This window comes from Ammodytes marinus, assembly GCF_949987685.1.
Source record: "Ammodytes marinus genome assembly, chromosome: 18".
Classification (NCBI taxonomy): domain Eukaryota; kingdom Metazoa; phylum Chordata; class Actinopteri; order Uranoscopiformes; family Ammodytidae; genus Ammodytes; species Ammodytes marinus.
The window spans coordinates 2,292,439-2,305,599 of record NC_137222.1 but is presented as its reverse complement, the minus strand read 5'-3'; the positions used below and the strand labels follow the sequence as shown (position 1 = coordinate 2,305,599).

General features: G+C 39.7%; 1 protein-coding gene across 1 annotated transcript; it reads right to left on the bottom strand.

The window, feature by feature from the left end:
- Nucleotides 1–380: 380 nt before the first annotated feature.
- On the bottom strand, nt 381–12,987 carry bcl7a (BAF chromatin remodeling complex subunit BCL7A). The gene is made up of 6 exons (XM_080046215.1): nt 12,846–12,987; nt 11,018–11,102; nt 10,810–10,909; nt 9,085–9,234; nt 7,673–7,782; nt 381–4,501 (listed from the first exon to the last, which is right to left on the bottom strand). The coding sequence occupies exons 1-6, from the start codon at nt 12,935–12,937 to the stop codon at nt 4,421–4,423; spliced, it is 618 nt and encodes a 205-aa protein (XP_079902341.1). The 5' UTR covers nt 12,938–12,987; the 3' UTR covers nt 381–4,420.
- Between the last annotated feature and the right edge of the window lie 174 nt (nt 12,988–13,161).

The window sequence follows — 13,161 nt, the reverse complement described above, 5'->3', positions numbered from 1 at the left end:
ATATCCGTCGCATCCCCGTTTGTTTTCATATGGAGGCTTCGTCGATGTGACGTCACTTCACGTGCGCACCGGATTGTGGGTCAGAATCGCCCAAATAGGATGCAGTTTTCAACACTAACAACTTGACCGCATGAAGTAGGACATCCGGGTACTTCTAACCATCCTAAATCTGGCCACAAGAATCGGGACATCCTAAATCTTTTTTCTACCATACTATATAGTAGAAAGTATGCGATTCGGAACGCAACCTGAGATTCAAAACCACATTAAGTACCTATGGCCATACTTTAGATATATCCTCTGTATATTTCTTCCCCCTTTCTCCAAACAATGAACTCACACACACACACACACACACAGAAAAACCTTTGTGAATTTTATTAAGAAAACAAAACCATTGGACATGATAAAAATCAAGCACTACTGATGGAATAAATAAGTCAAACTGAAAACCATAAACCTGTACAACAAGATCTAAAGTTAAACAAAAACAAAAGAAAAAAAATGGTCCCAAGGAAAAGAAAAAAAAACATACAAGATATTATATCTCACAAATCTTTTTTCTTCTTAAAACACAGTTATGAGCAAACTATAAGCAATCGGCTCAAATCGGGTGAAAAGCTACAAACATAAGTGAGATTTCTTACTGTTTAAAACTGAGTGTACATAATGCGGTTTTTATAACTGTTAATGTCAATACAATAGCATTTTAAGTTCCAGCACTGCTGGACAGGGAATGAGGTATATGCTAGTCCATCCTCTTATCTATACCGAGACAATCGTCTTATTTTGAAAATTTTCTTTTCTCTCCATCCATGCGAGTGCTGATTTGCTGAAATCCGATCAAAACAATTCTGTGTCTTAAAAAGGTGCACTGTGCAGTTTCAGTGGAAGGGGGGGGGGGGGGGGGGGGTTTGTGATTACATTCACAGAGCCGGCAGTTAGTTTACAAAACATATTTACCTTACATTTAGTATCGAGTAATTCTACCATCATAACTCAAAATTATTTTGAGGCATCTGGAACCAAACGTAAGACTAGAATATGTTTGTAAACCAAACTGTGGGCCCTGCTGCTGTAAACAACAACAACAGTGAAACAGTAACTTTTCTGGAAGCTTTCTAACTTCAAACAGTGTTCCAGGGATCCCAATTTTCCTGTGAGGAAAGTTTTGTTTATTCCGTTATGAGAATATGTTTCACTTCTCTCTCCGACACACCCAAAGTTACACAGTGCACCTTTAAAAGTACTCCCACGGCCCCCTGTTTATGCGATGAAAAACTAATAGTATTTTTTCCGTTGTTGCAGTGATTCAATTGATTCCTATCCTTATTCACAAACGAGTAAATATTAAATCTATGACAGTGAACGTGTGAGGTTGTACATTTAGAGGTCTTAGGTCTGAATCCGTACGTTTATATAAAGTTCAAGTAAAATTGCACAAATCTGCACAAAAAAGCCAAAAGTGTCTTGAGACGCGCCACACACGGTTTGTATGGATTCAGCCAAACAGACAGCACCTTGAAGGAGGATTAGAACCAACAAACGACTTTAAACTGACCCTTGTTCTGTCTAGCAACACGGGGAGGTCTTAGATAAGTAGTGACACACACACACACACAGTACAGACACACACAGACAGACAGACAGACACACACACGAATGAGACGTGACGTGACGGTGCATTTTTTTCTGGGTTTTTCCGATGTTAAAAAATGTCTCGGAAACCAAATTCTGGGTAGTGTTCAAATTTCTAAGTCTCCAGCTGATTTGAAGGAATAGTTTTTAGATTCTTTTTTTAAATAATCTACTTTCTTTCTTAGCTTAGAGTTAGATGGCATGTTTGTACAGTTAATATAAGACAGTTAGCTTTAGCATTAGGACTGTAAACAAGTGGGAAAACAGCTAGTATGGTTTTGTAGGAAAAATGTCAAATAAAAATGTAAAACCATCACCTATAAAGCCTGTCTAAGTTTTGCTCCAGGAATAATCACACAACTCGAAACGTAACCACGTGTAAAAGCACAATTTGTCATTTGTAAGACTTCAAATTAAACCAAATTGATATAAAATGTTAATTAATGAGCCAGCACCTAATAATAAAGCTCAAAATGTACAAAATGTGAAGTCTTAAAGACACAAGTAACAGACTATTTATTTGCCAAGAGCTGCGTTTCCAAATCAAACACACAAGATATCATAGGGAGCTTTAGAGGTCTTGATAGGTGATATTTTTTTTTTCCCTTCTGTGGACAAAACCATGCTAGCTGTTCCACCTGTTTCCAGTCTTTATGCTAAGCTAAGCGTTTGCTAAATATCTTCATCATATTAAAACGTACAGACAGGACAATGGTATCAATACATCTTTTCATCCAACTCATAAAATATAAGTAAATATGTCCCAAAACAATTTTCAACTATTCCTTCAAACAAGAACAAAGTGGTTGTAATTGAGTATAAATATTGGATGTATCTAATTAGTGGAAATAATAAAAAGGCGGAAAAAAAAATAAATAAAAAACATGGCACCAAAATTGTAAATTCCAACTTGCTTGACCTAAACAACGTGAATTTAACCGTGGACACTCAAGGCACACCTTCAGGACCTCATGCTAACGCTACGCCCCGTCTTCACTACTTATCCAAAACGTTTATCTCGACACCTGGTACCATCGTTTCTCTACAAACTATAACTCACTTTTAAAAACAACGTGTAAATGGAGAACTTTTTCTTGTTCATGGATAGAGAAAAAAGACCTTCCACTACAGCAGCAAAAAATCTATCTGTGATCGATTGTGACATTAACCATAACAGTGCATTGACCCTCCTGAGAAATAAACCCTAAACCATTCCTAAACAAATATAGAAAAATACAGCAGAGAATTCACGCCAAGTAGAGGAAAAATATATGAATAAAATTGCTAGAAATAAGTAGTAATTTTACGGGAAAAATTGTTGTAATATTACGAGCGAGAGAAGTCTAATTGCAATATCCTTGTTTGCACGGAAATTACGATTCGGTCGACCAATCAACGGGCTGCATTGTGTAGCTCCACCCCTTGGCACACCATCGTAAGGGTGGCAAAAACAGGTGCAGCACGGTTTCGCTTATTTTGGTACCCTTTCCAATTTTGTGACAGTGGAAAAGCAAATAAATGCAGTGCAGAGCCAAACCAACCGCTCAGTTGACACACCGCCTAAAGCTACGGCTTAATTCTCATAATATCACAACTTTTCTCGTAAAATTAAGACTCTTTTCTCGTAATTTATTATAATTTTTCCCTCAAAATGGCGCTAATACTCCATCGTATGAACATTAGTCTAACAGGAGGCGATTCGGGAGGATTAGACGTGCCATGGTGTACAGTTAGGGTTGAGGTTCCCCTTAGCAACCGCTGATCTGAGAACAGGTTTAGCGTCTTTGAGCTAAAGTCTCAGATGCAGCGACCGAAAGACAAACCTCATCCTAATCTCAAGATCCCCAGTGTTAACTCTCTGAAAAGATGGGAGTGAGCGATTCCTGAGAACGCTTGTTGTCAAAATTAATTTTTTTCCCAAATCAGTGAATATCTCCTTATTGTCTGTACTGTGTGTGTGCGCGCTGAAAAAGAAAAAATCTGGTGTAAATACCCAGCCTAGAAACTGTAAACTGGTATGTAAACAAAGGTGGACAACTGTAAGGTAGTAACATACCCGTTTACAGAGCCTTGGGCGCACACAGAGTACAGACAGGTAGCGCAGATCGTGAGGAGATATTCACTGATTTTGACGAAAAAGTGATTTTCAAGCAGCATTGTCCAGAATCACTGACTCCACCTTTAAAGTCACAGGTGCAGGTCAGTAAGTGTTTTGTCGTTGTCGTCTGGCCTGGCTTGCTTCTCTTGGCATTTTAGTGAAAAAGTGTTTTGAGAACTGGAAGGAGAGAGAGAGAGAGAGAGACAGACATAGAGAGAGAGAGAGACAGATAGAGAGAGAGAGAGAGAGAGAGAGAGAGAGAGAGAGAGAGAGAGAGAAGGAAGCACGGAGGGGACCGGTTTTGAATAAAGAGGTATTATCCATTCTCTTCTCTGTGAAAGAGGAGTGTGTAGGGAGCAAGAGAGAGTCATACTCCCTTTGGTATAGTGTGGGAGTTTGGGGTGGTTTTTGTGGGTAAGGTTTGGGGGGGGGGGGGGGGTAGAGGGGTTTCAAGGGGGAAAGAGCTGGTGTGTCCATTAAGCCCTAAATGATCTAGAGTTAATGGAGGGAGGGAGAGAGAGAGAGAGAGAGAGAGGGAGACAGACAGAGAGCGAGAGAGAGAGGGAGACAGAGAGAGAGAGAGAGGGAGGGACAGGGAGACAGAGAGAGAGAGAGACAGAGAGAGAGAGGGAGACAGACAGAGAGAGAGAGAGAGAGAGAGAATTGACTCGAGCCCCACACTGTTTAACTCTCCTCAAAGTCCTGAGAGCTGGTGGACTCTGGTTTGCTCTTCTTGGCGGGCGGCGGAGTTTCATCCTCTTGGTCCTAAAAAACAAAAACAAAAAACAACAAACACAAGTTTTAATTTATTTAAAAAAAAAAAGCTTAAGTGTATATAATAGAGTATGTATGAATGCCTTAGGGTCCTTGCTCACTCCTGTTCTGCTTACTGAGCCTGTGATCCTTTTCTGTGTTAACTTAAAGGTTCAGTAAGCGGAATGGTCAGTTAAGATAACTTCCTGTCAGTTACTGCAGTTAGCCGTCCCCTCGCTCGTCCCCACGTCACCACATTAATGCACTGCGGTCTTCAAGCAGCGAGTTATCTAGCATCATCTCAGATCCATGAGTGTGATAAAACATGATAAAAACCATCAAAACAGACATTGGGAAGGATTTTTGCCTGCTCCGCCATTCCAGGCGCATAAACATTCACCCATCTGTCGCTCTGCACGTGCACCGGCAGTGAGACGGGTGCCGGTTTGTAGCGTTCTCTCTTCTGATTGGTTAACAGTAGTGGGATCCCCGAAAGGTTTATTTGCCGATTACATGCAGAGCGGGTGACTGAGAGATCGGCTTTATGAAACGCGTACATTATGTAAGTGATCACTGTATGAATGAAGAGCGATTTAACACTTATATTAACATAAATAAATATATTACTGATCTGCTGATACGTTATGAGCCGTCCAGAGCCCTTAGGTCGTCTGGGACAGGTCTACTTACAGTCCCTAGAGTTAGGACTAAACGAGGAGAAGCAGCTTTTAGTTTTTATGCACCAAATCTCTGGAACAAACTCCCAGAAAACTTGAGGTCTGCTGCAACTCTCAGCTCTTTTAAATCAAGTCTGAAGACTTTTCTGTTTCCATTTTAACCTGTAATTTTTTTAATTTTTTATTTAAATGTTATTCATTCGCTTTTAAATGTTTTATTCATTCGCTTTTCTAATGTGTATTGTGTATTTTAATGTTGCCCCGGTAAAGCACTTTGAATGGCCTTGTGTCTGTATTGTGCTATATAAATAAACTTGCCTTGCCTTGCCTGCTATGATAGTGTTTTTTGTACAAAGTAGTGAATAATGCTGAGTGTAGAAATTGGGGCTGTCACTTAAAAAAAACATACTTTTTTTTAGTAATTTCAAATTACCTGTAATTTGTCTACATAATTTTTTTTTTTTTTTTTTTTTAATTCTTTTTTTTTTTCACCAAAAAGGTTGAGAATATTCTGTCTACATAATTTCTAAAGAAAGTTTTTTTTTTGTGTAGAGATTCATACAGCTACAACATCATATTTATAAAAAGACACACAGTGACACACTCATGCCCCAAGGACAGCAGGTCTCACTCACTTACTCACTGTTGTGTTCAAGGTCCTGTTGTATCTGTGAGGCTATAAATAACCCTTTAACATTCACAGAGAGGCCCACAGGCTGCATTCACTACGGCTGTGTTTGGAAAGCCATACTAGCATCCTACATCCTACATACTCAACATCTATATACTACATACCGTCTACTCAAAGATCGATTGTGTATGCGAGGTGCGTCAAAACATTCACACTGAAGTATACTCAAGCAATAAAGAACTTCTTCTTCTTCTTATAAGATTCCGGCCGTTTAGACGCTGTTTAGCGTGTTGCCGCCCTCCACAGGTTAGATATAGAACTAGATGTTTACATACAGTCCTGTGTTGTGCAGGAAATGCAGAATTGTAAATGAATAATAATAAGAAAAAACTTCCTTGTCGTTTGAAAAGACGCGATGCATTGTGGGGCGGTTGAGTAGGAAAAGTATCCAATCGATCCATACCCAAAATCTTCCCGGAAGTTAGTACTCATCCGGGAATTTCTCGCATACCCAAACTCGCATACCCAACCGTCACATACTCAAATTGAAGTCAAAATGAGTATGAGTAGGACGTTAGTATGGATTTCCGAACACAGCCTATGGCTCTGGTTAGAGTGAAGTCAACACTAGCGCAGCAGTTACAGAGAATAGTAAAATAGTTTGTGAAAAATTTGACTTTTATTTTGTATTGTTTATGATTTTGTTTTTAAATTAGTTTTATTTGTCCTTTTATTTGTGGGCAATTTTTTTAAATCTTTTAATTCAATTATTACCTACTTTTAAAGGCTATCCTTATCCTTACTAGATTATATCAATATTTAATGATTATCATTGACTTATTCTCAACTTGTAGGAGTGTTACTGATTGGTGAAGATGTTGCAGTTGATTATATACACAATAGAAGTTTAAAGACCTACTTCACCGGTTGGAATATGAAGGTTTATTGAACTCTGAGATCCTATTTATTATAAATGTGCAAAAAAAATTTAAATCGGATCATCTTAACCTGAGAAAAGGCAGAAAGAGTGTCTTATGGTCTCACTGTCTAACCCTACAGTTTCCTTCTTGTGACATCACAGTAAGGGTTAGGATTAACAGGACAGCTGGGCCAAAGGAAGACTAAGGGAAGACTGAGGAAAGAAAAACCTCATTCATTATATTATGATAGTTATTTTATAATGATAGAACGCTGGTTCCGTATGGGTGAAGTATTCCTTTAATAGAAATTGTATATGATATTTCAAAACGTGGACACACAGTCTTCCTAACGACATTAAAGAAACATCTGTTGGAATCTGGGAACCGAACATTGAATCTTTTAAGAAACTACAAACACCACAAATCAGCTGTTTTCAGAGTGTAGTTTGAAGCTGTATACAGTCTATGGTTGATTTTGATGTTGTTACTGTCGATGTTTCTGTCGATGTTGCTGACGGCACACTGCCCTTTAAATGCTGCTTTCATTGATGATGCTGCTTATGGCACATAGCGCTTCATGCAGGCACCTTATATCTTTTTTTTTAAGATTTTTTTTGGCATTTTTTTATGCTTTATTGATAGTGTAGAGACAGAGTTGAAATGGGGCAGAGAGGGGAGTGACATGCAGAGAACAACCGCGGGCTGGAATCGAACCCGGGTCCGCTGCTGGCCGAGGCCCATGGGGGGGACGCCCTACCAACTGAGCTAAGGGCGACCCGGCACTTTATTTTTAAGCCCTTTATGACTCCCCAGGTTTGTGTACATGCTGTTGTGTTTTGTGTCCCTTGTTGTCTTGTGTGTTTTTAGCCACTATCTCCTTTTGCTGTAAACAAATTTGCCTTCTTGGGACATTAATAAAAACCTTGAACTTTGGTTTGAATGTGTGTGTTAGTACCTGAGTGGCTTTGCTGTCTGGTGAGTCCTTCTCTGCTGAAGACTGGCTGCTTTCTCTCTTGGCACTTGGTGCTCGTTCTGATGAGGTTTCTGATGGAGGGCTGGACTTTCCTACAGGATCAGAAGACATTGAACGCATCAGCACAAGCAGCACAAGCGTCAATTCATGTTATACAGCAGGTATATGGATGTGGTGCGTTCACTGACTCTTCAATGACACAGTGTGGTTATCTAGTGGAACTGCATTGTATCACAGAGTCAGAATGTGAGACATGGTTTATATGCGAGAAAGTTAGACTTTTTTTTGTTTGTTGTTAAACGTACCAATTGCAGCATATCCCTGTAGTTGGCCTGAATGAATACATGGCAAATTTGAAAATATATATAAAGCTAGTCTGATTAATATTGGCTTTTTTTTTTAATACATTTTTTTTTAAATCTTTTTTCCTCCACACCTTAAGTAGAAAAACGATCCATATTATTAATCTGAGCCGTCTCATTCAGTGTTTCTTGATTTGTTTAATAAACAGTAACCTAGTAACCTCTTTAGTTAACCTAAAGAGACAGTTGGCGGTTGAAGTCCCGAGGGAAACGTGGCAACAGCTTTGTTACCATGGGGAAGTCAAAAACTTTTTAAATTATTCTCAGAGTGAAGAATAAACAAGATTAAAGGTTAAAAAACACAAACAAGAAGCATCTGATGAGCCGCACTGCTACACCTGTCATTTGAAAAGGTGGAGTCAGAGATTCTGGAGAACGCTTGTTGTCAAAATCACTTTGTGTCAAAAATCAGCGAATATCTCCTCATGATCCACTACCTGTCTGTACTGGTGAGATATGAACGCCTGCATGAGTGAGTGAGTGAGTGAGTGAGTGAGTGAGTGAGTGAGTGAGTGAGTGAGTGAGTGAGTGAGTGAGTGAGTGCCTTTGTAGTGTGCCATCATGTGTGTGTGTGTGTGTGTGTGTGAGTGAATGCCTGTGTAATAATATGCGATCGTGTGTGTCTATGTGTCTGTCTATCTGTGTGTGTCTGTGTGTGTGTCTATCTGTCCGTGTGTCTATGCGTCTGTCTATCTGTGTGTGTGTGTGTGTGAGTGAGTGAGTGAGTGCCTGTGTAATATGCGATCGTGCGTGTCTATGTGTCTGTCTGTCTGTCTATCTGTGTGTCTGTCTAACTGTGGGTGTGTCTGTCTGTCTGTCTATGTGTGTGTGTGTGTGTGTGTGTGTGTGTGTGTGTGTGTGTGTGTGTGTGTGTGTGTGTGTGTGTGTGTGTGTGTGTGTGTGTGTGTGTGTGTGTGTGTGTGTGTGTGTGTGTGTGTGTGTGTGTGTGTGTGTGTGTGTGTGTGTGTGTGTGTGTGTGTGTGTGTGTGTGTGTCTAACTGTGTGTGTCTGTCTATGTCTATGTGTCCTCACCCCTCTTGCTGTCGGGGCTGTGTTCGGCCTTGCCCTCAGTCTCTCGTTGGGACACGGCGGCCGCTGGCTCTGGGGTCGGGCTGGTGCTGCAGCTGTTCTCCTGTTTCACTGGAGACGAGTCCGCGATCGAACTCTGGTTACTGTTGTCATCTGGGACAAGACAGACAGACAGACAGACAGAGGTCATTTAAAAAAACATTGTTATACATTGATGCTGGACACAAAACAGACATTTTTTTTATATAGTTTTTATTTTTAACCTGTAATATTAATTCCTAATTTTCATTCGCTTTTCTTTTCTTTCTTTTTTTTTGGCATTTTTTTCTTCTTATGCTTTTTATTGATAGTGTAGAGACAGAGTTGAAATGGGGCAGAGAGGGGAGTGACATGCAGAGAACGACCGCGGGCTGGAATCAAACCCGGGTCCGCTGCTGGCCGAGGCCCATGGGGGGGACGCCCTACCAACTGAGCTAAGGGCGCCCCATTTATTCGCTTTTCTAATGTCTATTCTAAACTTGATGTATTTCATGCCCCTGTAAAGCACTTTCAATGGCCTTGTGTCTGAATTGTGCTACAGAAATAAACTTGCCTTGCGAATTGATGTTGGACACAAAACATATAGTTTTTTTATATATAGTTTTGTTGCATTATCCTGCAGTGTATGGATCGACAGGTTACTTTTCCTACTCAACCGCCCCACAATGCATTGCGTCTTTTCAAACGACATGGAAGGTTTTTTTTTAAATTCTTTATTGCTACTGTATACTTCAATGTAAACATTCCGACAAACCGCACATACACAATCGATGGTTAAAGGTGCAGTGTGTAATATGACATCATCAAGAAAGTTCTACAAAGTTCTAGAATGCAACGCTCCCTGGGTAACCCCACCCCTTTAGAATAATAACAGAAGCTACAGTGGCCTTCAAAGACAAGAACAATTCTAAATTCTAAACAATGCACCCGATGACATTCCAAAAACATGGATGCCTCCATAAGACTTGCCTGCTCAATGTACAAAATGTAATATTAATATTTGTAATTCTCTGCTCAGGAGGATAATTCAGATTATTGGCAGAGGTGATTTTACACCAATGAGGACATATTTATGAATGAGGATATTGATTTTAGCTAATAAATTACTTAAAATGTTACACAGTGTCCCTTTAAGTAGACAGTATGTAGTATATACATGTTGAGTATGTAGGAGGGAGGACGTTAGTAGGGCTTTTTACAACACAGCCCATGTCTGCTAAACTGGACTATAATGCTACTCCAAAAACTAACTACAGCACCAAATGTATATTCAGCCACCGCTAAACATACTCCCCAACATAAGAAAATGTTCCTACCGTTTGAGTAACATTTTGATTGACCACATTGTATGTTTTTGTCTAGTGTATGGGATTTAATGACACTAATATTAAAGCTGGGGTATGTGATTTCTGATTGGTCAAAGTTAACATGATCTGTACACTTTGACCAATCAGAGCGAGGCTCCGATTCTCGGTTCTTATTGGTTGTTGGGACTGTCCATTCACTTTGGCACGACTTTGTTGGTGTAGAGCGTGTGTCGGGGAGGGACCATAGGGGAGGGACCAAATAGTACAAGTGGAGTGGGTTAAGGTATTTGGATTTGAATCTCTATCCCAACAGCCATTTTCTCCCCAAATCCTCCACCCCAGCTTTAATATAGAGAATTTAGCCAGTGTGTCAGTAACGTACCGTGCATGTCCATCATGCCGGGAGAAGAGCTGTTTTCTGGAGTCGTCAGCTCGGAGCCGTATTTCTCATCTTTGCCTTTCTTCTTATTCTTGTTGTTCTTCTACAATGTGGGAAAAAAAAAGGTAAAATTTTCAAAAATTATTTCCGAAAAAAGCCAACAGTGCACCTTTAAATGGGTATTCTGATGATCACAAGAGGCTCAACTCACATCATCTGCCGATTTGGGCTCCGTCACCGGCACCCACTTGTAGATACGAAGCGACGTGTCTCCAACAGTCACCCATTTCTTCTCCCTGTAAAACAAAACAAAAAAAAAACTCACTCAAAGGGAACTGTAGATTTCACTAGGCAAGGCAAGTGTATACGTATATATATATATATATATATATATATAGCACAATTCAAACACAAGGCCATTCAAAGTGCTTTACAGGGGCAAGATTAAAATACATAATACACATTGGAAAAGCGAATGAGAAATAAAGATGTATAAATAACAAATAAAAAACACTATGAACTTCGAGAAAAAAAGGAAAAAAGTCGAACTTGTGAAAAATATACTTTTTCTAGACTCAAAAAACTGAATAATAACAAAATAAATTAGGCTACTAAAAATACAAGTTTGAAATCAAATTAATTTAATGAATTGCTTAGATGAATACAAACTATCTTTATAGTTGATAAATGTTTATTAATGTAAAGCAAAAACTTAAGGCAGCTGTCTCACAAAAACAACAGTCATTCCATTAATTATACTGCGGTGAAACAAGGGTAACTGATGGGCTACTTTGATACAACTTTAAAAAAATACTACGAGTAAGCTACAGGTTTTTATATGGGTTACTACTACTAATTGCTACAAACATGTTACAACGTTTAAGACAATTGTCATAATAGACACATTAAAATAACCCAGATCCAATTATTACACCATCAAATTGCTTATTTTGTCCGATCAAAAATTTTAAAATTTAAATAAAATAAAAAAGGTTTTAAATCGGGAACATTTTCTTTTAAGTAAAACTGGTCAAATAAGAAAAATAGTCAAGTAACTCTTCACATCCCGATTACTAATAAAACATATAATCAAAAAGTCAATTTTGATTATGCTGAGTACTTTTTACATTTGCTAAAATATTCGTATCCAAATAAATAATTGTGTACTTTTAATAGTTAAATAGTATTTCTACATTGTGGTAGTGACACTTCAATTGTTGTCTAAAATGTTTTGTAAATAAAGTAAAAGTTGAAAAGTAAGTAAAGTCATGACAAATAAGTAAAAGTACAAATGTGGCCTTGTGGATAGGATTCATACTTCCACTCCACTAGGTACAAATTTCACTTTTCTAACACCACTATTTATTTCAAGCCTTTATTGACAACTTTCTTAAATATCATATCGTGTAAAATTGTGTGTTTGTGTGTGTTTTTAAACGTTAAAACAGTGATAAACTCCATGGGTTAGTTCAGCCATGCACTGACTGACTGTAGCCTACTTCCCTCTCCCAACCCCCCACCGCTGCTCTGCTGTCTATCACACCGAGAAAGGGCGACACTCAAAGCGCTTAATTTAAAACTCCACACGGACTAAAAACTACTCCGACTCAAGAGCGCCGTCGTCGAATTGACTTATTGGGACATTTCCGGTGCTTTAAACGCCTCCAAAACCACCGAAATTGAAGATTAAAACACCGCCGTTTAGCTATGGCTTCTTGTTGCTGCATCGAAATGGCTTCTGGGTTCAACCCTGGCCGTTGGTTGAAAGCAAGCAAGCGCGAGACACAGCCGTTGTAACCGGGCGGTATAAAAGCGGTTACCGGCGGTTAGTGTTGTTGCTAAGCGCTGCACTAGTGCGCCCCGGTTGCACCTGAGACGCAAGTACATCTGTGTGTGAATCCCCCGTTCAAATAAATATGTCCTTTTCCCAGATACCATCCGTCTCTCGCTCCCTTCCTCTCTCTCCTCCCCCCAGCTAAGCAAAGCCTTCTTTCTCGTGTTAGATAACGAACCAACCGCTTTTCTTTTTTTACTCTTACCATTTTCGTACTTTCTCAATAGCGGCCATAACCCGTTTGATGTCATCTTTGGCCCTGCTTCGGGTCTCCGCTCGGACAGACCTGCCCGACATTGCCGCGGTGGTGGTGGGGATAATATTTTTTTAAAGCTCGAGTCACTCTCCACACTCGCCGGCAGTTCTAGCTCAGACACAATGCAAACAGTGGAGCGCACAGAGGAGGCCTACTGCGCATGCGTGGGCTGAGGTAGCAGTAGCGAGTAGAGTGGAGCGCCGCTGCAGCTGCAATGAACTGAAGAGCGATTTGCTGTATCTCCCTGCTGAGAAAAGAGGAGAAC